The 27,695-nt window shown below is 26.4% G+C and overlaps 4 protein-coding genes across 6 annotated transcripts; 3 read left to right on the plus strand and 1 right to left on the minus strand.

Moving 5' to 3' along the window:
* Nucleotides 1-2,549: 2,549 nt before the first annotated feature.
* LOC106761678 (immune-associated nucleotide-binding protein 9) lies at nucleotides 2,550-4,754 on the plus strand. Its single transcript, XM_014645246.2, has 5 exons — nucleotides 2,550-2,571; nucleotides 2,690-2,933; nucleotides 3,462-3,730; nucleotides 4,208-4,372; nucleotides 4,515-4,754. Exons 2-5 carry the CDS (start codon nucleotides 2,729-2,731, stop codon nucleotides 4,728-4,730), a joined length of 855 nt encoding a protein of 284 aa, XP_014500732.1. The 5' UTR covers nucleotides 2,550-2,571; nucleotides 2,690-2,728; the 3' UTR covers nucleotides 4,731-4,754.
* Nucleotides 4,755-6,276: 1,522 nt separating this feature from the next.
* LOC106761523 (immune-associated nucleotide-binding protein 9) lies at nucleotides 6,277-8,343 on the plus strand. Its single transcript, XM_014645083.2, has 5 exons — nucleotides 6,277-6,299; nucleotides 6,435-6,641; nucleotides 6,834-7,102; nucleotides 7,547-7,711; nucleotides 7,932-8,343. Exons 2-5 carry the CDS (start codon nucleotides 6,458-6,460, stop codon nucleotides 8,058-8,060), a joined length of 747 nt encoding a protein of 248 aa, XP_014500569.1. The 5' UTR covers nucleotides 6,277-6,299; nucleotides 6,435-6,457; the 3' UTR covers nucleotides 8,061-8,343.
* A 2,658-nt stretch (nucleotides 8,344-11,001) lies between these two features.
* LOC106760952 (GTPase IMAP family member 8) lies at nucleotides 11,002-19,364 on the plus strand. Of its 3 annotated transcripts, none has more exons than XM_014644401.1 (13): nucleotides 11,002-11,036; nucleotides 11,147-11,341; nucleotides 11,753-12,021; nucleotides 12,626-12,790; nucleotides 13,136-13,315; nucleotides 14,869-15,103; nucleotides 15,264-15,532; nucleotides 15,641-15,805; nucleotides 16,184-16,363; nucleotides 17,138-17,372; nucleotides 17,976-18,244; nucleotides 18,551-18,715; nucleotides 19,062-19,364. In XM_014644401.1, the coding sequence occupies exons 2-13, from the start codon at nucleotides 11,155-11,157 to the stop codon at nucleotides 19,266-19,268; spliced, it is 2,526 nt and encodes an 841-aa protein (XP_014499887.1). In that variant the 5' UTR covers nucleotides 11,002-11,036; nucleotides 11,147-11,154; the 3' UTR covers nucleotides 19,269-19,364. The 3 variants fall into 3 exon arrangements, with proteins under 3 accessions (XP_014499887.1, XP_014499888.1, XP_014499889.1); XM_014644402.1 differs by having other exon boundaries at nucleotides 17,144-17,372; XM_014644403.1 differs by having other exon boundaries at nucleotides 14,875-15,103.
* A 553-nt stretch (nucleotides 19,365-19,917) lies between these two features.
* Nucleotides 19,918-27,460, minus strand: LOC106762667 (COP9 signalosome complex subunit 6a). The gene is made up of 9 exons (XM_014646692.2): nucleotides 26,950-27,460; nucleotides 26,312-26,400; nucleotides 24,559-24,652; nucleotides 23,571-23,632; nucleotides 23,382-23,460; nucleotides 22,749-22,841; nucleotides 21,801-21,901; nucleotides 21,069-21,124; nucleotides 19,918-20,467 (listed from the first exon to the last, which is right to left on the minus strand). The coding sequence occupies exons 1-9, from the start codon at nucleotides 27,254-27,256 to the stop codon at nucleotides 20,386-20,388; spliced, it is 963 nt and encodes a 320-aa protein (XP_014502178.1). The 5' UTR covers nucleotides 27,257-27,460; the 3' UTR covers nucleotides 19,918-20,385.
* Between the last annotated feature and the right edge of the window lie 235 nt (nucleotides 27,461-27,695).

A 27,695-nucleotide genomic window follows, 5' to 3' on the forward strand; every position in this document is an offset into this window, starting at 1 on the left:
GAAGGATCGAAATTAAAAGAAGAAACTGCAAATCTTTTAGAAAAGTTGGAAGAAGAAAGAGTTGAAAAACTTAAGATTGAAGAAAAGTTGAAGTTAGCACAAACTTTATTCAATGAAGAAATTCAAAAACTTAGATATATCATGAGTTAGCAAATACAAGACCACATATACTTCGACAACTTATATCAATGTGTGGCATTCTCTAATTTTTAGAATTATATATATATATATATATATATATATATATATATATATATATATAATATTGTATTATATATATGTGGATATAATGTATGATGTGTTTGATGTATTGCCATAGACTTATATATTTTGCCGTTTTAAAAGTATTGTATTCAAATAAATAAAATGTATGTTATGATTCGAGAAAAAAAATTTCAATCTCTTATTTTAAATATTTTAGTGTCATATTGAAGGGAAAATAAGTTTTTCCCAGGACTCCACGACAAATAATTTATTGATTTTAAAATAACAATGTAAAAGTTTTTAATAATATGTAATATGAATTTATTTGAAAAAGAAGAAATTCTAAATTAGATATTTTGTATTTTGATAAAATAGCTGTGTTTTCGGCGAGAATAAAGAATAAAATACTTTTTTCAGAAATCAATATGATTTTTCTTTTTATTCAAACTAGCAATACTTTTCCATTTTCAATTTTAATATTTTTTTCTTAAAAAAATGATAAATTTAATACGAAATAGTCAAATTCAGACTTAATAGTTGATACAAGAATTAAAATTTACTTTCATATAATTATAAAGAACTTAATTGTATTTCTTTTTTACTTTTTATACTTTTATTAGAAGAGTTCAAAATAATTAAAAATTCTGGATTCACTCTTTTATAAATATGCTTTGAAATTTGATAGGGAGAGAAAGGTACGTTTGATGATATTAATACTTTGTAATAATTTGGAAAAACATTATTATAAGAAGAAAATAAGGTGTTGCTGACTTTTAATTTATTGTAATATGTGCATGGACATGCATAACAGAAGATAAACCTAAGATAATGACTTAATTAAGATCTTAACATGTAAAATGAATTTTCTTTCTAAAGTGGTAAACTATTTATTCAGTCTTGGAAGATGTCAATTTTTTTGTGAAACCTCTTTAGCTCCAATATTACAGTCTTAAAATAATTAATTAATATCTATAATTAAATATATTAAGATCACAATTACTTTTATAAGTTAAATTATTTTATTGTAATATTTCATTTTAATAGAATAATACTATTAAAATGAAGCATAAAATAATCAATATTTAAGAATAAATAATTTCTAATTAAATTTGAGTTATTATAGCCATCCAAAACTAATTATAATAACTTCTCAAGTAAGATATATATAGATATAGGGATTCAAAGATTTAAAACATGAATTAAAATATTTATCAAATATATTATAAAAAGAATTATCATCCAAACTAGAAATTAGAGTTGCATTATCATTCTCCTGAAGTGGATCTATTCTTATTTTTTCATCAACTCGTATCGATGAATGTGATCATTGCAAAAAAGTGAAACAAACAAGACAACAACACAACAAAAAGTAAGTTGATGTGAGAAAGATTTTTTTTATAATGAAAATAACATTAAAATCACATACTTAATTATTCATTCATATGATTGAAAACACAAACACATCATATATCAAGACTCATACAAGACTCAATTATTTAAATATATAATTGATATCAAACTTTGATAAATTATGCATTTATAGTGATCTCTGTTATTGTCTAAATAATTTGATAAAATTTTTCAATTTTATAAAAAGTAAACCTGCAAGTGCATTTTTTTTTCAAAAATTTCCAACGTCTTTGAACACAAATAAATCCTTTGATTTGAAAATCTGAAATAATGTCTCAAATTCAATTCGTTCTTTTTAGTATTTTAAATATCTCTAAAATCATTATAAGTATTTATTAAAATTTTTATGTTTATTAGTTAAAAATATCTATTTCAATTTTTCACCTAGTTATATATATTATTTTTAGCCATATTATATTTTATGTGCAAGTTTTAAGAACCTTTTACTTCATATTTATTTAACAAAAGCACAAAAGCTTGTTTAAGAGAGAAAAGAAATGTTGTAAATCAGGATATATATATATATATATATATATATATATATATATATATATATATTCTTAGGTCAACAAATTATGGTATAAAAATAATTAAAGAGTTTAGGAAAATTTATTTGTGAAAACTAATTGGAAATTTTACAAACTTTAGCTTCTTTTTCTTTTGATTCTAACTTATATACTATTAATTCTTTTTCCAAATACTTTTCTATTTGCTGAAGTCTTTGGAGAGGTAGATTTTACGTTTCTTTGGATTCTAACTTACAAAATTATCACTATTTAATTAATTCCTTTTCCAAATCTTAGATTAGGTATATTATTATCTTGTTACTTTCAATCACACTTTAATCTATTTTTTTAATATATTTGTGCTTTCTTGAGGAAGTTTAATTTTTTACTTGCAACTATAAAAGGCTTCTCAAAATTCAAGCACAACCAAGTTGGGTGAAATTATTCAAAGGTCATTATAAAAATTATATATATATATTTGCTTCAATAATATGATTTTTTTTTTCTTTTTTGACATATTACGTGTTATTATAAATATTTGTTTATTGTGATGTTATTGTTTTATTTAGGCTATTTTTACTCAAAAGGTGCAATCTGAATTTGATATAATGGAACAAAATTCCTTATTTAATGAAGAGAAGACATTAGTTTTAGTTGGAAGAACAGGAAATGGTAAAAGTGCAACTGGAAATAGTATTCTTGGAAGAAATGTCTTTAAATCTGGAACACGTTCTTCAAGTATGTCACGTATTTGTGAATTACAAAAAAGTACAAGAAAAGATGGAACAACTATTAATATTATTAATACTCCAGGTAATATATAGTTAATTGTTATTCATTTTATAATTTGTATTTGATTTAAGTTAAAAGAAATTGATTTTCTTGTTTATTTCAATGTTGAATACTGCTAAGTTTCTTTCTTATTAGCTAAAACTTACTCAAAATTATGTCTCACTTGTGAATCAAAACAACTAGAGAATGAAACATGTCTAATGTCACAATAAACATATAAAGAAAACTCTTGATAACATCTTTCTTCCATCTCTTCATCATTTTCTATAAATTTATCTTAATGCAAAAATACATTTTGTATGCTAGAAATACAAGTTTCTATACTTAATTTCTTAATTTTATCCTCATAATTTTTTATATTTTAAAAGAAAGTTATTACTGGTCCTTTGCAAAATATGGTCATCGTTTTAATTAATGGTGATGTTTTTACTTTCAAATTAAGACATGATTGAAGTTATAGTGATTTTTTCTTCCATTGTTAGACCATAAATATTATATATATAAACATAAATAATTTAATCTTATATAACATAACATAAATTTTTTTAGGATTATTCGATGGAAGTGATTCTTCTGGAAAGGAAATAATCAAAAGTATTGATCTAGCTAAAGACGGAATTCATGCAATTCTTGTGGTATTCTCTGTTAGAACACGTTTTTCTGAAGAGGAACAAACTACTTTACGTGTTTTGAAAACTTTGTTTGGACACAAAATTGTTGATTACCTGATTATAGTTTTTACGGGAGGTGACGAACTCGAATATAATGAAGAGACACTAGATGATTATTTGGGTCAAGAATGTCCACAACCTCTTAAGGTATCTTATCATGTTATATCATTTAGATAAATGTAATATAATTTTTTTTTCTCATAATATTTAGGTAATAACTCTCGTTATTAAACTTAAATAATCAAAATTAAAAAAAAAATACATAGGGTAAGGTCTATTAAGAAGCTTTTATTTGTAGTATTATATATTTAAATTTTATTCTAACTTCTTACCATAAAAATTTTAGAGTTCTTACCCTTATCACTTCTCTTTATCACTCTCTTTATATATTAGATTTGAATTTCTTAATATATATATATATATATATATATATATATATATAAAATATATATTGATACCGAAAGATAAATGAAAATCTGTTATCAAATATTACTAAACATAATTACAAATGACAAGTGGTGGTGTGTATAAAGTTTTTATTATTAATAATTTAAGATATTGTGTAGGTTATATATGATTATAATTAATTTTAATGATTTTGATAAAGTTTTAATGTTGTTGTAGGATATTTTGCTCCAATGTGACAATCGTAAAGTACTCTTTAATAATAAGACAAAGGATGAAACAAAGCAACTACAACAAGTTGAAGAGCTTCTCCATCTTGTTAACAAGGTTATATCTAATAATAATGGACAACCATATACCAATAAGACATTTATAAAATCACAGGTAAGAAGTTATAAATTATGAAACATTTTTTAATGTTTATAAATACAAACCACAAAAGGATATGCTCATATCTAAGTATTTGCATGTATAGAGAATATGATTATGAATATTACTATTTTTTTTTTTGTTACTTGATATATAGGAAGGATCAAAATTGAAAGAAGAAACTGCAAACCTTTTAGAAAAGTTGGAAGAAGAAAGAGTTGAAAGAGTTAAGATTGAAAAAAAGTCAAAGTCAACATCAGCTTCATGGAATGATGAAGCTAAAAATATGAAGCATAATCATCCAAGACCACCTATATTTCAACAACTATGGTCTATGTGTAAAACTCCCTTTTCTAAAATTTTCAAATTTTAGCACTATTTTATGTTCAAAAGTATTTGTAAGGAATGTTATGTGTATATATTGCATTATGTGAATACAAATTGTTATAAACATTACCATTTTAATATTCAAAGTACTATAATAAAATAAATAATTAAATTGTATGATTCAAGGAATTGTAATCTCTTAATATTTTAGGGTCATGTCGAATTGAATGTATCATTCTTAAAGACAAGTTTCGGAGAAAGAAAAAAAAATATTTTATTATCACCTAAAAGTTATAATGTAGGAAAATAAAATTTTAACACCATTCTTTTGATACCATTTTGACACTGCACACGTGTCAAAATGTGGTTGGACGATTTCAAATTAAAAAGCAAACTTTAGTTTTTTTCTTCCAAACATACCCCTGTCTCAACTTTTTTTAACTTGAAATCGTCCAATCACATTTTGACACGTGTGCAGTGTCAAAATAGTGTCAAAAAGTGGTGTTAAAATATCATTTTCCTATAATGTATGTGTTATATTGTCACCATGTTAGTATGGTTACTATAACTTATTGAGATCAAAATTAATAGTTTTTGTTTTTGGGTTTTGTTTATATTAGATTATAAATGTAAAGTTTATATTAAAAATTCATTCAAGTATTTTAATATATTAAAATTATTTTAATTTTATTGAGTTTCAATAAATAAATAAATAAATAAACTTAAAATCGTGAATGAAGTGATTACAATGGATTAAACTAAAAACAAATTATTTCTAATTGATTCAATTTTAATCTATTAAAACTCTTTTGATTGATTAAAATCATTTAAAATGCTGGTATTTATTTTGGCATGTATCTTGGTATTTCTTTTTTCTTTTTTCTCTAGCTTATAATTGTACTATACTTCTTCATATTTCATTGTTTTCTTGGAACTAAAGATCATAAATAACATCTTAAATTATCAAGAAACTTGATTTTGATGTTCCCACTTAACTTCTATGTTACTTCTAATAAGAAAATCTCACCCAAAAAAAATGTTTTCCTATTAGACACATTGAGATTCAATAAAAATTAGTCATTTATTTGGAAAAGAAAAATTATAATTCATTTAAACTTAAAAGGTGAACTTTAAAGTTAACTTAATCTCTGTAAGATGAGATTTATACTCATTTATATATTATAAATTGATATCACATTATCTTTCGTCACGTGAGACTTCTAACATTAACTTACATTTATCCCCTACATTATTAATTCATTTTATATATATATATATATATATATATATATATATATATATATATATATATATATATATATATATATATATATATATATATATTAGGTATATATATATTAGGTATATTATTATCTTGATACTTTATATATTATTATCTTATTACTTTCAAACAAGTATATTACTATCTTGTTATTTTCACAAAGGTATATTATTATCTTGTTACTTTCAATCACACTTTGGTTAAACTTTTCAATATGCTTTGATTTCATTTATGCTTTCTTAAACAAGTTTAGTTCCTTATTTGAGCAACTATAAAATGGTTCTAAAATGTTAATAATTCAAGTCAAACCAAGTTTTCTCACATTATTCACAGGTCAGTCACACACATTTATTTATACATTTCATGCTTGAATTTTTTTTTTCTTAATTATTTTACCATATTTTTAATTATTATAAATGTATGCTTTATGTTGCTATTGTTTTATTTAAGTTATTTTTGAACTTGCAGTTAGAACCTGAATTTGATATACAATGGAAGAAAAAACACTGGTTTTAATTGGACGTACTGGAAATGGTAAAAGTGCAACTGGAAATAGCATCCTGGGAAAAAATGCCTTTAAACTAAGAACAAATTCTTTTGATGTATCACGAATTTGTGAATTACAAAAGAGTACCACAAAAGATGGATCAATTATTAATATTATTAACACTCCAGGTAATACATGTTTATTTAGTTTTGATGTATTTAAAGTATGATATTTTTTAATTATGTTGTTTTTCTTTCTAATTTAAGTCATTATGTTATTAAAAATCATAGTGGTTTCTTCTTGCATTGGAACCATAAATACTATGTATAAACATAAAAAATTTATCCTGAAATCTAAAAACTATTATATATGTTTTGTAGGATTATTTGATGGAAGTGACTCTCCTGAAAAAGAAATAATCAAATGTATTGATTTGGCTAAAGATGGATTTCATGCACTTCTTGTAGTCTTTTCTGTTAAAACTCGTTTTTCTGAAGAAGAAGAAGCCACTTTACATATTGTGCAAACTTTGTTTGGACACAAAATTATTGACTACATGATTATAGTATTTACTGGAGGAGACGAGCTTGAATATAATAAAGAGACATTGGATGATTATTTAGGTGAAGAATGTCCCCAACCTCTTAAGGTATCTTATCATATTATCATTTATATGTGAATATTAAGAAACTCTTAAGTGCAATAATATTAATTAATCATTCCATTATTTAAATTTAGGTGTAATAAACTATATTTTTCTTATATATATCTTCCTTCTAAGAATGACAAATACATTATAATAAGTGTTGTTTATGATAAATTTTTTTAATGTAACAAATTGAAGATATTTCATTTGTAGTTATAATATGACTAATTTTTTTAAAATACATAGGTAGTATAACAAAAAAAAAAAACTCTTTTATCTATTTATATTGCGTATACAAATTGTAGTTAAATAAATTGAGAATTATTATATTATAGGCATTCTTCATGTATATACTTAATTATTACTTATTCATTTAATATAATTTTTTGTGTTAATTTCTTATATTATATAAGTGATGATCTTTAAAGAGTTTTAACATTATTGTAGGATATTTTACTTCAATGTGACAATCGCAAAGTGCTCTTCAATAACAAGACTAAGGATGAAACAAAACAACTACAACAAGTTCAACAACTTGTAGATCTTGTAAACATGGTTACCTCAAAGAATAATGGACAACCTTATACCAATAAGACATTTGTAAAATCCCAGGTAAAAAAATTGTACATTGTGAAAACATTTCCTAAATTTTATCACACTATGTTACCAATGTTTATATATATACTTTGTAATGTGGACAAACACCAATCAAAGTATGATATTAGTGTTTTTGGGTTTTAATATTGAATATTTGTATATATAAAAAACATTAAATACTATTTAATTATTGTTCTTTTGTCATTACGAATGATAATTGTACCTTGATATATAGGAAGGATCGCCATTGAAACAAGAAATTGCAGATCTTTTGGAGAAGTTAGAAGAAGAAAAAGTTGAAAGACTTAAGATTGAAGAAAAATTGAAGTCAGCACAAGCTAGAATGATGAAATTCGGAAACTGATATATATATCATCTTGGGTCAACGAATACACCACCTACAACAACTAATGTCTATCCATGGCGTTCTCTGATTTCAGCACTATTCTATATTCAAAATTCAAGTATTTGTAAGATTACGTATACATATACATATATATATAACGTGTATATATAATGTATATGTGTGTGATGCATTACGTACCATAAACTATTTTATCATTCAAATAAATAAAATGTATGATTGTTTATGATGTAAGAGAATATTTAAGTCTCCAATTTTAAGGGTGAAGAAGTTTCCCAATAAGGTTTCCAAATTGAAAGTGTTTTATTATCTTTTTAGATTTTTCACATTCAAACTAGTTTTGCTATTATGTAACCTATATTGTACTGGGGACTACCGAACAGATAGGAAAGTCGGTCTCCTAAAGTGAAGACGACCAAGCGGTCAAGAGTGGACAACCTGGAAAGACTAAGGTAAGGTAAATTTAATCAGAATAAACATGGTTTAAGGCTATTGGGCCTTAATTAGGGCCACACTAATCTTAAACTTATAACTAACACTATAAATAGAAGTCAAAGACACAAAGTAAGTAGGTTCATTTATTGTGCATTTAATACTGAGTTCTGATTACTGAACGAACTTGAGAACTGACTTAAGCATCGGAGTACCTTTGGCAGGTATCCTCCCAGGCAGACTTTGGCAGAAGCAGACGGACAAGTTAGGAACGAGCGAGGAAAGGACGGTCGACAAAGGAGTGAAATTGTGAAGGGTTTGTGTAGTTCAACCTTACACCGCAACATATATGTTAAGTTTTGCAAAAGAAGTTAGACATGCAAAGATTTTAATAAAATATATTGAAAGTGGAATATGTATTATTTTAATATTGAAAAGAGGAAATTCTACATTGGTATGCTGTATTTTGGAAGTTTTATATAAATTGTATTTGTGTATTTTGAGAGGAAGTAAAATATAAAAATTGAACATTTGAGATCTATAGTACAACAGACTAGTTTATGTAACTTAAATAAATTAATTAGAACTTGTTGAGAGCTTTTTTTTTATTGGTAGGATAGAGAAATTTTAAAAACCTGAGTTGGCACACCCCTCATCATAGAGTGATAAAAATAGAAAATTAAAATATTTTATTCAGAAAGAAATATGATTTTTCTTTTTATTCAAACTAACACTTGTAAGTTTAAAATAGGTATTTTTAAAATTTAAATTAAAAATAAAATTAATTTTAATATAAATTATAGAAAAAAAAAGTTATATATAAGTTATAATTACTAATTTTATCGGAAAGGAATAATATTGTCCATTAAAAAAAGGGACTCGATTGAATTAAAATTTTAAGATTAAATTGAATACAAATATTAATATTGGACATCACATCTAACATTGACACTATCATTCTATATTAACATTGATACATAAAAAATCTTAAAAATTTACAATAAAAAGTTAAAAAATATTATGAATTGACATTTAAGATTTACAGATATTATGTTGATGCCATTTATACAAAAGAAAAAATTAAATTGAATGAATTAAACACAAAAATAGAATCTAATTGAATATTACGAAAGAAATTGGGATGAAAAAAACTTTAACCTATAAATTATTATATTTTGCAGGTACACGTATACATAGACTAAAAGTAAAAATATATTTACAGATATTAAAACAAATTTCACCATTACATAACGATAAAGAAAAACATTTTTACTAATAAAATTAAGACAAAGACCAAAACATATAATAACAAAATTTGAAAGGATAAAAGATTAAAGGTAAAAAAATTATGAAAGCTAAACACATAAATTAATTATTTATTGAATATATACATGTAATTGTTAAGTTTGTCTATGATAAATGTCCAATTTTTATTACAATTATAATGAAGGGTTTCTCCTGTATTTAGATTGTATTTGGAATCCCTATTTTGAAACATTTAATATAGGCACTTAATAGGAAATTTTATGAGTGATTATTAATAAAAGTAAATGATACCTTAATTAGTACTTTCAATTGTGCACCATTGATTAAGCAATTCTATGAGTAATTATTAATAAAAGTATAGGATTCCTTAGTAATTTCAATGGTGAACCATTCCTTGGTAAATGTCTTTTAATGTGTTAATATTATGTTATAAGTGCTAGTTTATATTAAAAAGTCGTTAGATAGTTTGAATTATGTTTTAATGAGGTTTGCAACAACAACAAAAACATTTTAATTTATAAAAATTGTGAATGAAGTGACTGAAATTACTTAAACTTAAACAAAGCAAACTTATTCTATTTTAATTTATTAAGACAAACTTTTAATTGAATAAAATCATTTAATTTATAAAAATTGTTGTCTTTGTTAGAATTTAAGATGGTAGAATTGCTAAAGAAGTATATTTCGAAATGGAGTATTTATTTGAAATTATTAAGATGATTGTGAATCTAACTTTAACTTTATTTGTTTCACATATTTTTCTATTTTCTCAAGCATTTGAAGAGGTAGATTTCATGTTTCTTGTGATTGTAATGGAAAATTTTCTTTTAATAACCTTTTTTCACAACTTTTTAACGATGAATATGTTACAGTTTGTGATTGGTTTATTTCAAATATTTTTTTAAATATAAATTCAAATATATCAATAAAACAATAACCTTCTGTTATCAAAAAGTTGTTAAAAAAAGTTGTCAAAATAACAAGATCCGATTGTAATTTACAGTTTCTTGTTATTGAAACTTATACTTATATATCATTACCCTGTTAATTCCTTTTTCACATCTCATATTTAGGTATATTATTATCTTGATACTTTCAAACAAGTATATTATTATCTTGCTACTTTGATTATTCTTTTTAATGTGCTTCCTTTTCATTTGTATTTTCTTAAACAAATTTAGTTTCTTACTTCACCAACTATAAAATGGTTCTCAAACTTAGATAATTCATGCAAAACCAGTTTATCAAATCATTCAAAGGTCAAAGCATAAAATATATGTACTATATTTTATGCTTCAAAATATATATTTTTTTCTTAATTATTTTAACATATATCATTTGTTTATTTTTGTTGATATTGTTTTATCTGGATTATTTTTACTCTGCAGTTGATATAATGGAACCAATTTCTTTATTAAATAAAGAGAAGACATTAGTTTTAATTGGACGATCTGGAAATGGTAAAAGTTCAACAGGAAATAACATTCTCAGGAAAAAAGCTTTTAAATCAAGAACTCGTATGTGTGAATTACAAAAAACTGTCACAAAAGATGGATCTACTATTAATGTTATTGACACTCCAGGTAATTTAAATTATTTCTAATTTATTGTATAATTTGTATTTGGTTTAAGTTAAAATGTTATCTTGATTATCTCAATATGCTAACAATATTATCTTTCTTATTAGTACATATTTTTATAAGTTTCACTCTTAAATCAATATAATTTACAAATCAAACCTACTCAATATCACTATAAAAATATTTTTTTATTACCATTACAATAAAAATATTAGAAAGAGTACTAGTACCATTTTTCTCCTATCTCTATTTTTTGATAATTTTATCTTGTTTCCATGGTTAAATATATTTTAGGTGTCATAAATAAAAGATTTTTTTTTAATTCCTTTATTTTTCTTTTATCTTTGAAAAAAAAAATCATTGGATAATTTTGTTTTTGTTTTTAACTTTTGACATTAATATATACTTTTGTAGGACTATTTGATGGAAGTGATTCTATCGAAAAAGAAATAATCAAATGTATTGATTTAGCTAAAGATGAAATTCATGCAATTCTTGTGGTATTTTCCGTTAGAACTCGTTTTTCTGAAGAAGAACAAGTTATTTTAAGCATCTTGCAAACTTTGTTTGGACACAAAATTGTTGACTACATGATTATAGTGTTTACCGGAGGAGATGAACTTGAATATAATAAAGAGACTTTAAATGATTACATAGGTCAAGAATGTCCACAACCTCTTAAGGTATGATTTTTTTTTTTATTCTCATTATTCTTAGATCATAATTCTTATTACTATACATAAATTATCAAAAAATGTAAAAAATAAATGCATGTGATCGATGATTATATAAATATCAATAAACTCTTAATAATAACAATATATCTATTATTGCATCATTCAAATTTACTTCTAACTTCTTACCATAAAACTCCTACCCTTGTTTCTCTTTCTCTATACATTTGATTTAATTTTCATATATATAATTAAAAGATATTGTTACTAATAGATAGATTAATAAATATTACTAAACCTACTTTAAAATATTAAAAGGGATAAATACACCGGTAATGTTGTGTATGATAATTTTTTAATGTCAATTTAAAATATTTCATTTTTATTCATAACTACACAAAAAAGTAAAAAGAAATAATTGATGATATTAGAAAAAAATAAGTGATTAAAATAATTTATATATATATATAACCAAAAAGAGGTGAAAAAAAAATTCTTTAACTTACATGCTTAACTATTAGTCATCCATTTAATACTATTTTATGTTAACTTTATAGATTGTATAGAATTATAGAAATTTGATGATTTTGATAAGGTTTTAATATTGTTGCAGGATATTTTACTTCAATGTGAGAATCGTAAAGTACTTTTTGATAACAAGACTAAAGATGAAACAAAACAATTACAACAAGTTCAACAACTTTTCGATCTTGTAAACCTAGTCATATCGAAGAATAATGGACAGCCATATACAAATAAAATATTTGTGAAATCACAGGTAAAAAATTTATTAATTATGAATATGTTTTTAAATCTTTCTTAAGATTTTGCTGGACTATTGAAACAGGAGGATAATTATAAATTAAGTAAATTAAAGCAATGTTTTTTATATATATATATAAGATACCTTTATTGATAAGAGGTCTGTTGCAATGATATTAAAAGTAAATCCGTGAGAACTTTATTCAAAGCAAACAATATGTATATGTGTGAGTGTTGAACCTCTTGTTACAAATATAATAAACATGAAGTATTTTCATATATAGAAAATAAGAATATGAAAATTGAATTATTTATTATTTTTTTTTGTTATTACAAATGATAATTTTATTTTAATATATAGGAAGGGTCAAAATTGAAGCAAGAAACTTCAAATGTTTGGGAAAAGTTGGAAGAAGAAAGAGTTGAAAGAGTTAAGATTGAAGAAAATTGTAAATTAACAGAAGCTAAGTTGAATGATGAAATTCAAAGTTTGAAGTATAATATTGAGTCAGCAAAACGAAGGCCACATATATCCCGACAAGTAATTTCTAACTGTCACATTTTCTGATTTAGTATTATTTTATCTTCACAACTCAAATATTTGTATAATTATTTGTGTTATAAAGTACGTGGGGTTAAATATGTTTTTTGTCCCCCAACTATTGGCCGTTTTTGTGTTTAGTCCCTCTTTCAAAGTATAGTACAATTTAGTCCTTCAACTTTAGAAAACTCTGGTATTAGTCATTTTTACCAAATTTTTTTAACTTTATTTGCTGTTTCAAACGCGTTTCTCAGTTAACATTGAAACAAAAATGTGTCAAAATGTGTAAACAATCCAAATGCTATAATGTAACGTGCTTGAAACAGCAAATAAAGTTTAAAAAATTTGGTAAAAAATACTAAAAACATAGTTTTCTAAAGTTGAAGGACTAAATTGTACTATACTTTGAAAGAGGGACTAAACACAAAAACGACCAATAGTTGGGGAACGAAAAACATATTTAACCCAAGTATGTGTGAGTGTGAGGCATTGCCATACACTTTTATATATATATATATATAGTTTAGGTTTAAATATTAATTTGATCTTAATTTTATTTAATTTAATTGTTTTTGCTAACATGGTTTAAATAATTAATTTACACTAAATAGTATATTTCATGTGTTATTTCGTGATTTTTTTCTTAATTTTAAAAGATGTCTAATATAAAGTAATTATTGTGTTATGTTTGAGTGATATGTGTTAATGTCAATGTTTTATATTCAGTTTAACATGTATATTTATTATTTTTTCTCATTTAGTCCCAATTTTATTTTAAAATAACAATTTTTTTAATTTTTAAATTAAGAATAAATGTAATTTATTATAAATGTTATACTATTATTTTTATTAAAATTCATATTTTTATTAAATATTTTTAATTTAAGGTTAGAGTTGATTTAAAGTTAAAAAGAAAATTTTAAAATTGAGGAGTAAAATCATTAATTTAAAATTTTAAAAATCACGTGATTTTTAACCTCTTTCAATTTTAAATCAATGGTGTTAGTCTTAATTCTTAAAATTTTCGTTCTAATTTTAAGCCAACTAAAATCCTAAATAAAAAATATTTAATAAAAATATGAATTTTTATTAAAATGTTAATATAGTATTTATAAAAAAATTGTCTTAATTTGAAGAACAACAAATAACTCCATTTAAAAAAAATAAATTAGATTCAATAAAATTAATAAATATAGAAGCCAAATTAAATATAAAACATTAACCTTAATACATGATAGTAATCATGACACGTGACACTGATCTTTAAAATTTACAAGATGTTAACTTGATACATAAACATTTTCTGAAAAATTCAAAAATACATGACAGATTATTAATTAATAATTTAAACGGTGTAGGCAAAATCGGTCAAATTGAAATAAATTTTCAAAAATTAGGATCAAATTGAAAAAAAAAATATTAAAACTAAATTGAGTAAACTTAATTAAAACAGGAATCAAATTAGTATTTAAGTTTAAAATTTATTCTTTAAAATAACTATTTAATTGTTTCAAAATATTTACTTGTTATTGTTTATTTATGTTATTTTTAAGATGCAGATGCAACCTGAATTTGATATGATAGAACAGAAACCATTGCTTAATAATGAAAAGAAGACATTAGTTTTAGTTGGAAGAACAGGAAATGGTAAAAGTGCAACTGGAAATACCATTCTTGGAAGAAATGCTTTTAAATCAAACAGATACTCTTCTAGTATGTCACCTATTTGTGAATTACACCAAAAGGTCACCCAAGATGGATCAATTATTAATGTTATTAACACTCCAGGTAATATATTACTTATAATGATTCTATAATTTATATTTTAGTTATATTAAAACAAATATAATTACCTTCATTGTTTCAATATTGATGAATGTTAATAATATAATTTTTTATTAAATATAAATGATTTAATGTTAAATCTAAAACTTATTATATTTTGTAGGATTATTTGATGGAAGTGATTCTGTTGAGAAAGAAATAGTCAAGTGTTTGGATTTGGCAAAAGATGGAATTCATGCAATTCTTGTGATGTTTTCGGTCAAAACTCGTTTTTCTGAAGAGGAACAAGCTACTTTACGTGTCTTGCAAACTTTGTTTGGACATAAAATTATTGACTATATGATCATAGTGTTCACCGGAGGAGATGAACTTGAATATAACAAACTAACACTGGATGATTATTTAGGTCAAGAATGTCCAATAGCTCTTAAGGTATCTTATTATACTATGATTTAAATGAATATGTACAATTATTTATTCTCATTTAGATATATATTTAAAAAGTTTGATTATTTTGATAGAGTTCTAATATTATTGTAGGATATTTTGCTCCAATGTGACAATCGAAAAGTTCTATTTAACAACAAAACTAAGGACGAAAAGAAGCAACTACAACAAGTTCAACAACTTCTCAATCTTGTGAACATGGTTATATTAAAGAATAATGGGCAACCATATACAAATATAACATTTGTGAAATCACAGGTAAAGAATTTATAAATTTTGAAAACATTTCTTATAATTTATTAAAATAGACTTCACAAAAATGATATTTACTTAAAAATATTATAAACTAAAATGCAAATGCAAACAAAAGTATTCGATGAGGTAAAACAAGACTTTGGATTGTTTTATTGTGTTAGATTGATCAACTCATTGGGGGTGAATTGATTTTGTTTTTTGTAATTTTGAGTATTTTTTTTCAATATTATATTATATGATATTATAATAACTTAAGTAAAAAATGTTCTCTACAACATAATAAAAATATTAATGTAGTTGTATATAAATTATTTTGAATATTGAATGTTACTTCATTATTATTGTTCTTTAGAAATGATAATTTTATGTGAATATATATAGGAAGGGTCAAAATTGAAGCAAGAAACTACAAATCTTTGGGAAAAGGTGGAAGAAGAAAGAGCTGCAACACATAAGATTCAAGAAAATTTTAAGTTAAAAGAAGCTAAGTTGAATGATAAAATTCAAAGTTTGAAGTATAATCTTGAGTCAGCAAATAAAAGACCACATATATCCCGACAAGTAATTTCTAACTGTCATCTTTTCTCATTTATTATTATTTTATCTTCTCAACATATTTGAAAAGTAATGTGTAGGTATAATTATTCTATGTATACAATGTATGATGTATGTGTGTGATGCATTGTCATATATATATATATATATATATATATATATATATATATATATATATATATATATATATATATATATATATATATATATATATATATTATAGATATAAACAAAATTCCACATCAGATAAGATAAATAAGAGATAAATATGAATTTATATATACTTAAGATATCTTCATTTGGTAATAAATGTTTTAGAATAGTACCAAAAACAAATCTGGTAAGACTGTCAGAGTGATTTTAGCACTAATGCTTTGTTCATTTGAGTATATTTGAGGGTAATATTTTTTGTTGTTTATTTGAACGAATTTGGAGGTAAACGAAAGTTGATTTGGAAGTAAAGTTTGTCAAAATTAGTGTAGGATTTAATTTATGTGACATATTAAAAAAATTTACTTCTAAATTCACTCTCACTTATCTCCAAAATCTATTCAAATAAACAAAAAAGAAAATTATCTTTAAATCTTCTCAAATCCTCTCTCTTCCAAATCCACTCAAGTGAACAAGACAAAAGAGAGTTTACAAATTTGGTCATTATAAATTTAATATAAATATATATATATATATATATATATATATATATATAATTTATTCTTTAAAATAGGTTTTTAATTGTTTGTACATATTTATTTTTTATTGTTTATTTATGTTATTTTTAAGATGCAGATGCAACCTGAATTTGATATGATAGAACAGAAAGCCTTGCTTAATAAAGAAAAGAAGACATTAGTTTTAGTTGGAAGAACAGGAAATGGTAAAAGTGCAACTGGAAATACCATTCTTAGAAGAAATGCTTTTAAGTCAAACAGATACTCTTCTAGTATGTCACGCATATGTGAATTACAACAAAGTGTTACAAAAGATGGATCAATTATTAATGTTATTAACACTCCAGGTAATATGTTATAATTCATTGTATAATTTATATTTTATTTATATTAAAATAAATATAATGACTTTGATTATTTCAATATTGATGAATATTAACAATATTATTTTTTTATTAAATAAAATTTAATGACAATTGCATATAAATTAAAACAACTGAAAATAAACCTAATCAACATCTTACTATACACATTAGGAAGAGTGTTATTAACATTTTTCTCCAACTTTTTCTATTCGATATTTTTGTCTTTTTTGATGGTTAAGTATATTTTTAAGGCCGAAAGCAAAAGGGTTTTATTTTTAATTTCTTTGATTTTGTTCTTATCTTTTGAAAAATTTTAGTTTTGAAATTTGTCATTAAGAATAACAATGAGATAAGTCCATGGTTCTCTATATATATATATATATATATATATATATATATATATATATATATATATATATATATATATTGTTTATGATCTTTGAAAAGTTTGGACTTTATTTTAATTATGCTTATTTTAATTAAAGTAATTATGTTATTGAAGTCATAGTGTTGTCTTGTAAGAACCATAAATATGCATAAATATAAATGATTTAATGTTAAACTTAAAGTTTAATATATTTGTAGGATTATTTGATGGAAGTGATTATGTTGAGAAAGAAATAATCAAGTGTTTGGATTTGGCAAAAGATGGAATTCATGCAGTTCTTGTGATATTTTCGGTTAGAACTCGTTTTTCTGAAGAAGAACAAGCTACTTTACGTGTTTTGCAAACTTTGTTTGGACACAAAATTATTGATTACATGATCATAGTTTTTACTGGAGGAGATGAACTTGAATATAACAAAGTGACACTGGATGATTATTTAGGTCAAGAATGTCCACAAGCTCTTAAGGTATCTTATTGTATTATAATGTAAATGAATATGTATTATTGTTTATTCTCGTTATACTTAAATATATATTAGGTGTTATTGAAAATATAATTTTATTAAAAAGTTTTAGAGTTTTATATATATAATCAAAATAAGAAAACATTCTTTAACATATATTTTTTAAATTTAAATAAATCAAGAATTATCATATTATAGGAATATTTTTCAATCACATCCTTGATTATTAACCATTCAATTAATACTATTTTATGTTAATTGTTTAGTTTATTTGTTTAGAATTTTGATAAACTTCTAATACTATTGTAGGATATTTTACTCCAATGTGACAATCGCAAAGTGCTCTTTAATAATAAAACCAAAGATGAGACAAAGCAATTACAACAAGTTCAGCAGCTTCTCCATCTTGTGAACATGGTTATATTGAAGAATAATGGACAACCATATACAAATATAACATTTGTGAAATCTCAGGTAAAGAATTCTGAAAACATTTCTTAAATTTTATTGAAATAGACTCCACAAAAATGTTATTTATCTAAAAAAAGATATAAACTAAAATGCAATGAAACTTCTGAGTAAGATTGATTAAATTAAGTTGACCATTTTTGTTTTATTGTGTTAGATTGATCAACTCGATAGGTGAACTGATTTTTGTCATTTTTAATTTTGAGTGACAAATATTCTTCTACAACATAATAAAAATAATAATATAGTTGTATATAAGTATTTGCATATGTAAAGGAATATGAGTATGAATATTATGTAACTTCATTATTTCTTTTGTGATTACAAATGATGATTTTATTTTATTATATAGGAAGGGTCAAAATTGAAGCAAGAAAGTACAATTCTGTCGGAAGAGTTGGAAAAAGAAAGAGTTGAAAGACTTAAAATTGAAGAAAATTGGAAGTTAACACAAAGTATGTGGAATGAAGAAATTCAAACTTTTAGGTATGATGTTGCGTCAACAAATAGAAGACCAACTATATTCCGACATCTAATGTCTAACTGTCATCTTCTCTGAGTTTAACACTATTTTATCTTCACAATTCAAGTATTTGTAAGGTTATCATGTGTGTGTGTATATAATTAATTGTATGTGTGAAAAATGTGTGATGTATTTCCATGCACTTATTATTGTATTTTATGAATAAATAAAATAATGTGTGAAAAGTAATGTATTCCAATAAATAAAATGTATTATTATTTATGATCCAAGAGAAATTTTAACTCTAATTGTAAATATTTTAGGTTCATATTAAAGGGTAGAGAGGTTTTGTTTTTATTTATTAGATTTTTCATTAACTTGTTATCAAAATATTAAGTTGTTTTTACCAAATTTAAATAAATGCCTTATAAATTTTCATTAATTTCTTAATGACTAATGTTATCAAAACAGACTAATGCTATCAAAATAAATAATCTGATCCAATTCGATCGCTAACCCGACTAATTTATAAGAGTGATACTTCTCACCAATCATACAATGAAAGATTTGACCATTCAATAATAGAACAATTTTGTGATTTCACTAAAAAATTGTATGCTTTAAAATGTCATATGACCTTCTATCTGTATAATTATATGTAAAAGAAAATTGTGGAAAGAATAATTATTACTACGAATTTTTAAAACCATTTATATATGTGCACACAAATGTCAAGAAATTGCCATGACAAACACTTAACAGTTTATAAGTATTAAAATGATTATAATTGTGTGACAAAAATAACTACAGATTGACTCATTAATGTGACTGTAATTCTTCCTCTTGACCTCCGAAAGAATTTGGTCTCAAAGCACGAAAATGAAGGTTTGTGAGTCAACAAAGAATCACAAAACGAAAATTCAGATCTTGTCCTTCAACTCTTCGTCCCCTCAACGTCGCAAACCTTTTATAGAAAAATGCTAAAACAAATACCTTTTTTTCCATTTTAGTTGAAGGGGGCAATCATATGGTAACTTTCCATTTTCATTTTTTTTTTCTTTACTACCTATTTTCTAAAATACTAAGCTTCAATAACAAGTGCCTAACCAGCAAAAAGAGGTAAAAAAACAAAATAAAAAATAAAAAATCTAAGCCTAAAAAGTTGGAAAAGTGCTCTGAGGATGTCCACCAGAAATAAGCAACCAAGTAGCTCTCACATAAAAGCAGTTCGTCCACCTCTTCTGGTATGCCTATCATAAGCGGTATTAAATTTGTCCACCAGCTCATTCATTCCACTACACGAAGATAAAAATGAAAATTTGTTAATACTATGTGCATTCAAGGTCACAGACTTTAGAACTGAAAGTTTTCACATTTCTTTTCTGGAAAATATATATTTATACATACTGGAATACATTGGGATAATATGACAATCCGATGGAGTCCCAACCATCAGACAACATTTTTATAAAGCAAAAAGCGAATATAGTATTGATATTGTTAGACTAAAAGGGAGGATTCATGACAGATTGAATTTCATGATTCTACAATAAAAGATCGATCATAATGTCATAGTAGAATCCATTTATATATATAAAAACTAAAATGACTCAAACTTCCTCCCATAGGATGAACCTCTAACAGGAGAAGCTTCTGTTTCTCCTAGGGAATTGTACAGGTATAGGAATGGCAGGCAGAGTAAAATGGAATATCAAATTGGTAATTGTGTTTCTAACCATTGCTTCATTGGATAACTACAAAAAATTGTCCCACCACACTGATTTTCAAGGAGGTTTGCCTAAAACAAACACTTGGAGCTTTTTCTTGTTATAAAAGAGGAGAAAAATTAAAATTACAAAACCTGAAAAAGAAAAAAAGACAAAGTACAGGTCATACCTTGAGCAGTTGGTAAGCATTGCCAGGTAACTAATCAATAAGGTATCATTGTACTCCTACAAGGGGGGAAAATATTGTAAGCAAAAGAAAGCAGAAATATGAAATCTTCATGACAACAAACTCTAGATATCATTATTTAACCAAACAAAGAATGATGCATATGGATGGTGGATTTCTTGGAGAGATTGGGTTTATGGATCTCTGCCTAGGAAGTTTTAATCACATTAACGTTAAGCCAGTGACTAGTGAATTAACCAATAGAAGCAAAATCACACAATTTGGGGAAAAGATTCGGCAAGCACATCCACCCAGCACGGTAGAACTGGAGAAACATCTTACCAAGTAGGTATAAATTATAATTACTTCGATAAAAATTTAGGCATCAGTAGCATCTATGATCCAACTTGTAGGGTGAATACTATGCATGTGATTAATGGGTGAAGCATATTTATGTCCTCTGTATACTAATCATGCTGCTAGCGTAGGATACTTGATACAAAGACCAGCACCGACATAGCTTTCACTTGTTATATCTGTTCTGTCATTAGGATTTAGGAACCCATAAGCCCACTCTCTAGCTTAAAGAAGGGTGCCCATCACAGTTCATGACGGTTGCTCAAATGATTCCAAGTAAGAATACTCAAGCATAATAAGATTGCTCATTACACGCGAAGGCTAATTTTAACACACCAACAAGCATGCCATCAAGTCCAAAATTCAGAATGAACATACCATTAAGAAATCATCTTGAAATTTCCCGGATTCAATAGCAGGCAATCTTCTCAGCAGACTTGACACTTGTCTTAATAGTGAATTTTCACAAGGTACATCACCTGCTTTTAAACAGTAAGATTAATTATCACATTTATTGGAGTTTCAATATATGAACATGTATGATTTATAGTTGAAGCAAGAAATGGAAATATTGCTCACATTTACATTTAATATACTGTTTTGAAACCGTGATTTGTAAATACGAATATAAATACTTAAAACCATGCCATGTAGCTAAAACTTGATTTCTTACTTTGACAAACCATTTCTGAAAACCTTAAAGATAATTGGTTGTTTTCACTAAAAATTAAATGTTTTAACATTTCTCACAATTTAAGAACATTTTGAGAAAGAAACTCCACAAAAAGATACTTAATAAAAGAATTTATTTCAAAACTTCAGCAAATCCATGAGTGCTTATGATTCGTTAATCCATCCTAAAATTTAGTCTATTATAATTTGTAACTGAGGATCTAATTTTCTAAAATAGGAAGATGTGCAATAAGATATATATGCCAGTGATAACTAGAAAATCCCCCTGCTACCGTGATTCCCCTTAATCCCAATCATACATCTATTATAAATTCAAACAGAATCTTGTCTCTAACTTATCAAGATAATTCAACTTATAATATGTGTACAAGATTTTATTTACAAGTCACCCTCTTTGCAACAATAGAGAAATATACACTTTGAAACTAAGCCAAATATTCAATTATTATTCTCTATATAATTTCTCACTTTTATTTACTTATTAAACACTATAATAAAGAAGTGGCAACTTGAAAAGCATACAAAGTTGAAAGATCAAAAGAATAATTCTCTTTATTAGACTTGAAAATTTTCTAATAGCAAAGAATATCTTATTGTCAAATGCTTACTTTTGTAGAGAGGATACCCTCATACCTTTTTGCATTGCAAGAAGATAGTGATGTAGCACCTTTATTCTGCTATGAAGCATTTTGATGGCACTGTGTATACCAGTAAGGTGAGCAGCCACTGTGATAAGAAAGTATGACAGCATTAGATAAAACTAAAAAATTCAAAGCTTATCCCACTAGGTGGAGTCAGATAACAAACACCATTGACTTCCACAGAGACCAAAATTCAGGAAACCTTGATCTTCAATTACTTGTTTTAATGTGAAGATCTTCCCAAATTAAGCTTTATTGATAGGAACATGGGAATTATGGGGTGTCCAAGTCCCACATTTTGCAGTATGGGATGCTAGGTGGGAGTACTTAAGTGTTTGGTTAGCTTTTGAGGGTGGGTTCCCCAAGTGCTTGGGCACTTATCATTTACTTACTCAGACCCTCCCTGATCTTAGTTGAACAAGGTTGTAATATATTAAACAGATATCATGTTGACTATCAACTTCATCCATACTTGTGACAAGCAATGTAAACTTCTATACAAGAATATAATAACATAAGTATACTTACCTAACAATAAGAATAAATCAAATCTTTTCCCTACTCCAATGGCTTAATAATGAAAGATAAGACCATGATGCAAATAAAGTCTAGGAAAAACACTCACGCTGTGTAGCCGCTGAACCACCATCAGATGGCTTAAGATGAGCAACATGATCAACTGATATTCGTTCTGCTTCAACAGTCTTCAACAAAGCAAGAGAGAGAGAGAGAGAAGGAAGTCCAAGTCAATCAATTGGTTGAGGAATAGCGATTTAAAATGTGAAAAAGGGTATACAGAAGTCATAAAACCAACCTCAATAGTATAGCTTGAGAGAACAAAGATAAGTTGCGGAATCCCATCTATGACATGCAGTTCTGTAGTAGCAAATTGTAATTACAAGCACCAGCAGACAATTTCCTTAGTACAATAACCAGCAGGCAATATGACAAAACAAAGAATCGACCAAATATATACCAATAAAATAAAAACATAGTACTTCATTAGAAAGAATAGAAAGCAGAAAAGTTCAAATGAAAAGAAGGGGAAAAAAAAGTTGCCAAATTAGCCTACAAAAGAATTTCTTCACAACTCTTACTCCATGACCAAGGCTCTGTGTTGAGTAGTCATCATCTCCCCAGGTATGACAACTCTTACTACTACTTAGGTCAACTACTGCTTGAACAGCTTTAAACAATACAAAAATACTCATGTAGTAGGTTACACAGCCTCAAATAGATCAATCTCCTAAGATGTGTCATAAATCATCCATGTCTGACACTTCCTCACACATGGCTAAATTGCATAACTGTGCAATTCCTTTAAAAAAAATGGCATCATGTTCAGCAGCAGGTCAATTAGTCCTAGTTCACTGGATTAGTTTTCACAAGTTTGTTTTCAAGGGTTAGGAAGTAAAATATTGTGGCAATGAGTCATATGAGAGATTCTATGGCTTTTGCTGTTCGAAAGCAATGCCTGAATCATCAAAAGTAATTCTCACCTCTGAATTAGAATGCTTTGGTGTTCACTGTTCATCACACGGTCTGTGTTAAACATACTTCAATGGCTCTGCTTTTTACTTTTGTGTTACCCTTCTTGAGGATTTTTTATCCTCCAATCTTTTGTACTTCTTTTCTTTCCCCAATAAAATTTATTCTCATATTAAAAGAATCATTGTAAGAAATAAAATAATGGAAATACAGTACAACTAAAAATCTTTCCTAGTTAATTTTTGCCTTTTCAATTTAGCAACTGTGGTTGAAAAAATAACATAATAAGCAACAAAATGGTAGAGATCATGTACCACTTTCATAAATACTGACTGGGAGATCCTTCTGAGAATGATTGATAGAAGGATTGAGAAGAACATAAACTGGGCTTTCATTGATATCCATCAGCTGTTCCAGTAGAGGTTCACAATAATCAGAAACTACAGAAACTTGAATTTCAATGTATTCATTATCTGAAAGATGACTGACGGGAAGAGAATTTCAAATAAACAAAGGCACAAAAATATAAATTATTGTAAGTAACAGTAGAAACCAGGGATATGTCATCATTAACCTGTACAAAGTAGAAGCTACAATATAGCATTAAAGGAAACTACATTCATGTTCAGCATAGCGATGACACTTTGTGATAATAGTGCAGTAAGGTCTTATAAAAGCCCATAGAGCATGACAATGACACTAGGAAATATAGAAGGAAAAAATAGTGAAAGTTGCAATTGTAAAAATAATTTGAGAAAGATGTTTTAACTTTAGATGGATGGAACCCGCTGTCTAAGGAAGCTATGGGGTGGGAAGCTACAAAATTTTTGTTATGCCTTCATTTTGGAATCATATGCCTTTTACTCTCAAAGTCATGGTTCCTTTTGTCCATGTACTCTATTTTTGTTTTGTGGATGGAGAAAGAAAAGTAGTTATAGGCTATATACATTAAGAAATGGAGAAGGTCAAGGAAACTCCGAGTGAGACAGTTAAACAATTTCATAGAAGCTATTCTAAGTGTTCTAAATTGTGACAAGTTACAAGGTTTAAAATTACTTTTTTTGGTTTTATAGCTCAATAGAAAAGAATTGTGATCGCACAACTTTAAAACTTGCAAAAACTAGTGTTGGAATTAGTATTAAATATGGGTAGAAATTAGTTGTGTTAGGAAGTACTACCTGATGTACCTATGAGTTGTACCTATTTCTGTACCTAGGCTCCTAATGCAATTTTTTGACCTTTCATTTTCTCATTGTATCAGTTTTCTATCATTTATACATAGAAGATCATAAGAGAGGTCTTTCAAGCCCTCCAATTTTATATTTTCTCTCTTATTAATCTCAAATTGGTATTAGAACAGGTCGATAAATTGAGTTCCTCAATGATGGGAGAAGGAGAAAGGGGCTGCAAAAGACCTATATTTGGTGAGAATCCTTTTAACCAGAATAAACATCTATTTGCTTCACCCTAAGCCAAATCTTAAGCTAGCATTTTTCTCTAACTAGATTTCAATTTATCATAACCTAATTCAAAGCATATATCAAATAAAATCATCTTCAAGAAGCATCTATTCCTCTTCCTTGGGCATTGAACTTCTCCCAAACATGTTAATCCCACTTTGGGTAGAGATAAAACTGATTTACAATATATAATTGAAGACAGATCTTATATTACAAAGTCAATTTTATGATGTTGAGTTAAAAATAAACTGGCTTAATAATATGATACCATAGCCACTAATATGATATCAAAGTTATAAGTCTAAGATCAAGTTTGTTGGACCTATCATGCCACCTCCTATAGGGCCTCAATTGATTTTTACACTCAATTGCCTTAGTGTGAGGAATTTTATTGAAAAATTTCATATCGTCTAAAGATAAGACCGATTCACAGCGTATGAGTGAGAGTAAATCTAATCTCACAGAACTGGTTTTGTAGGATTAGCTTTAAATTCTACTATCTTAATAAAACACTGTCAAAACAACTAAAATGTCCTCGTGAACCCAAACCAACCTATCAACCACAGGAATACTCAAATTGAGACCAATTGAAATAACACAAACTTACAGCTTTGTGAATATGCATGTCTGATTCCTCCGCATCACTTCCAGTCGAATACCATCCCAGTATGTAGAAGTGTGGGAACACCTTCTTATCTGGAAAAATAAAAAAATAAAATAAAAAATAAAAAAAACAGCTTCCAATAAAATCAACATATCCAAAATCATCAAATAAATAGATCACAAATTTGAGACAAAAAAAAATTATGAGATCCGTTAGGATAAACTTCTTCGTATCTAAGAAAGTTTCCACAAATTAGCTAAAGTTAACTTGCAGAACTCGTTTCATTTTTCCTTCTTATTTTCTTGTCCAATCAGGGCTTACGGGGAAGTTGTTCCAGATAGACCCAGCTCATTCTCAAAAACGAAGCTGAGAAATTAACGCCACGCCAAAATTGTAAACCACACAACGCCAACGTGAGGTCAAGGTCGTTAAAGGTTTTAAACTGCGCTCATGATTTCATTAAGATAATGTACAATGAAATTGGGGAAAAAGTGCCACCACAATTGCGATCGATAACAGAATAAGAAATGTTGACACGCGAACCATTAAAAAAAAAGACTGAGCTAAACTTAACATAAAATTAAAAAATTTGAAAGGGAGAGAGCCAGAGAGAGAGAGAGAGAGAGAAAGGAATACTAAACAGAGTTCTTGTTTCTTCTCGAGGAAGGTGCGATCGAGGGAATGAGTGGAAGGATCGTAGAGGAGTTCGAAGCTGTTGAAGATCTCGACGGTGCGGCCCTTCTGCACTCCTATGACACATCCATAGACCCGGGGAGGGAGAGTCGAAACGACGCCGTCGGCACCGTTGGGTGCGGCGGCGTTGTTACCGTGCGATGGTGCAAGGGTTGGGTTCATCTGAGACTTGACCCTCGTGTAATGGTCGGAGATGTTTACTATTACTAGAGGATGCAGCTTGAACGTCAATCCGCTACTCGAAGACGAAGCCATAACCAACGAATTTGGGGGTTTAGGGTTTATAGCTGGAATCAGATTAAGATTAGGGTTTGTTGGGGCTTCAAAATTTGAGCGTGAAAAGAAAGAGAAACGTTTCAGGAACACTGTTCTTCTTTCTCTGCTTCTGTGTCTTCTTTTGTGTAGAACTTCTGGTAAACCAAAAAGACTATTAATACAAAATTGCTCCACTTATTAACAAACTTTAAGTTCTGACTTTATACAGATAACTTTATCATGTTATATAGAATAAAGTGAGCAACTTCTAAAATCTAATTTGTAATTAATTTTCATAGAAATTTCACACTATTTTCTCTTAATTTAATATGTTAATGTGTTGATTGATGTTGATCTATTGTACAACATTTTTATTTTTTACACCCAGTTTTATATAAAAAAATATAATTAATTTGTAAAATTAAAATATTTTTTACAC

Source organism: Vigna radiata, chromosome 5 (assembly GCF_000741045.1).
Source record: "Vigna radiata var. radiata cultivar VC1973A chromosome 5, Vradiata_ver6, whole genome shotgun sequence".
Lineage (NCBI taxonomy): Eukaryota > Viridiplantae > Streptophyta > Magnoliopsida > Fabales > Fabaceae > Vigna > Vigna radiata.

Coding starts and splice junctions, on each gene's coding strand:
- LOC106761678 (XM_014645246.2), top strand. CDS start 2,729: ATGGAACAAAATTCCTTATTTAATGAAGAGAAGACATTAGTTTTAGTT. Junction 3,731..4,207: donor AATGTCCACAACCTCTTAAG/GTATCTTATCAT, acceptor ATGTTGTTGTAG/GATATTTTGCTCCAATGTGA. Junction 4,373..4,514: donor AGACATTTATAAAATCACAG/GTAAGAAGTTAT, acceptor CTTGATATATAG/GAAGGATCAAAATTGAAAGA.
- LOC106761523 (XM_014645083.2), top strand. CDS start 6,458: ATGGAAGAAAAAACACTGGTTTTAATTGGACGTACTGGAAATGGTAAA. Junction 7,103..7,546: donor AATGTCCCCAACCTCTTAAG/GTATCTTATCAT, acceptor ACATTATTGTAG/GATATTTTACTTCAATGTGA. Junction 7,712..7,931: donor AGACATTTGTAAAATCCCAG/GTAAAAAAATTG, acceptor CTTGATATATAG/GAAGGATCGCCATTGAAACA.
- LOC106760952 (XM_014644401.1), top strand. CDS start 11,155: ATGGAACCAATTTCTTTATTAAATAAAGAGAAGACATTAGTTTTAATT. Junction 12,791..13,135: donor AAATATTTGTGAAATCACAG/GTAAAAAATTTA, acceptor TTTAATATATAG/GAAGGGTCAAAATTGAAGCA. Junction 15,533..15,640: donor AATGTCCAATAGCTCTTAAG/GTATCTTATTAT, acceptor ATATTATTGTAG/GATATTTTGCTCCAATGTGA.
- LOC106762667 (XM_014646692.2), bottom strand. CDS start 27,256: ATGGCTTCGTCTTCGAGTAGCGGATTGACGTTCAAGCTGCATCCTCTA. Junction 23,633..24,558: donor AGTCAGTATTTATGAAAGTG/GTACATGATCTC, acceptor TTGCTACTACAG/AACTGCATGTCATAGATGGG. Junction 22,842..23,381: donor TGGTTCAGCGGCTACACAGC/GTGAGTGTTTTT, acceptor TTCTTATCACAG/TGGCTGCTCACCTTACTGGT.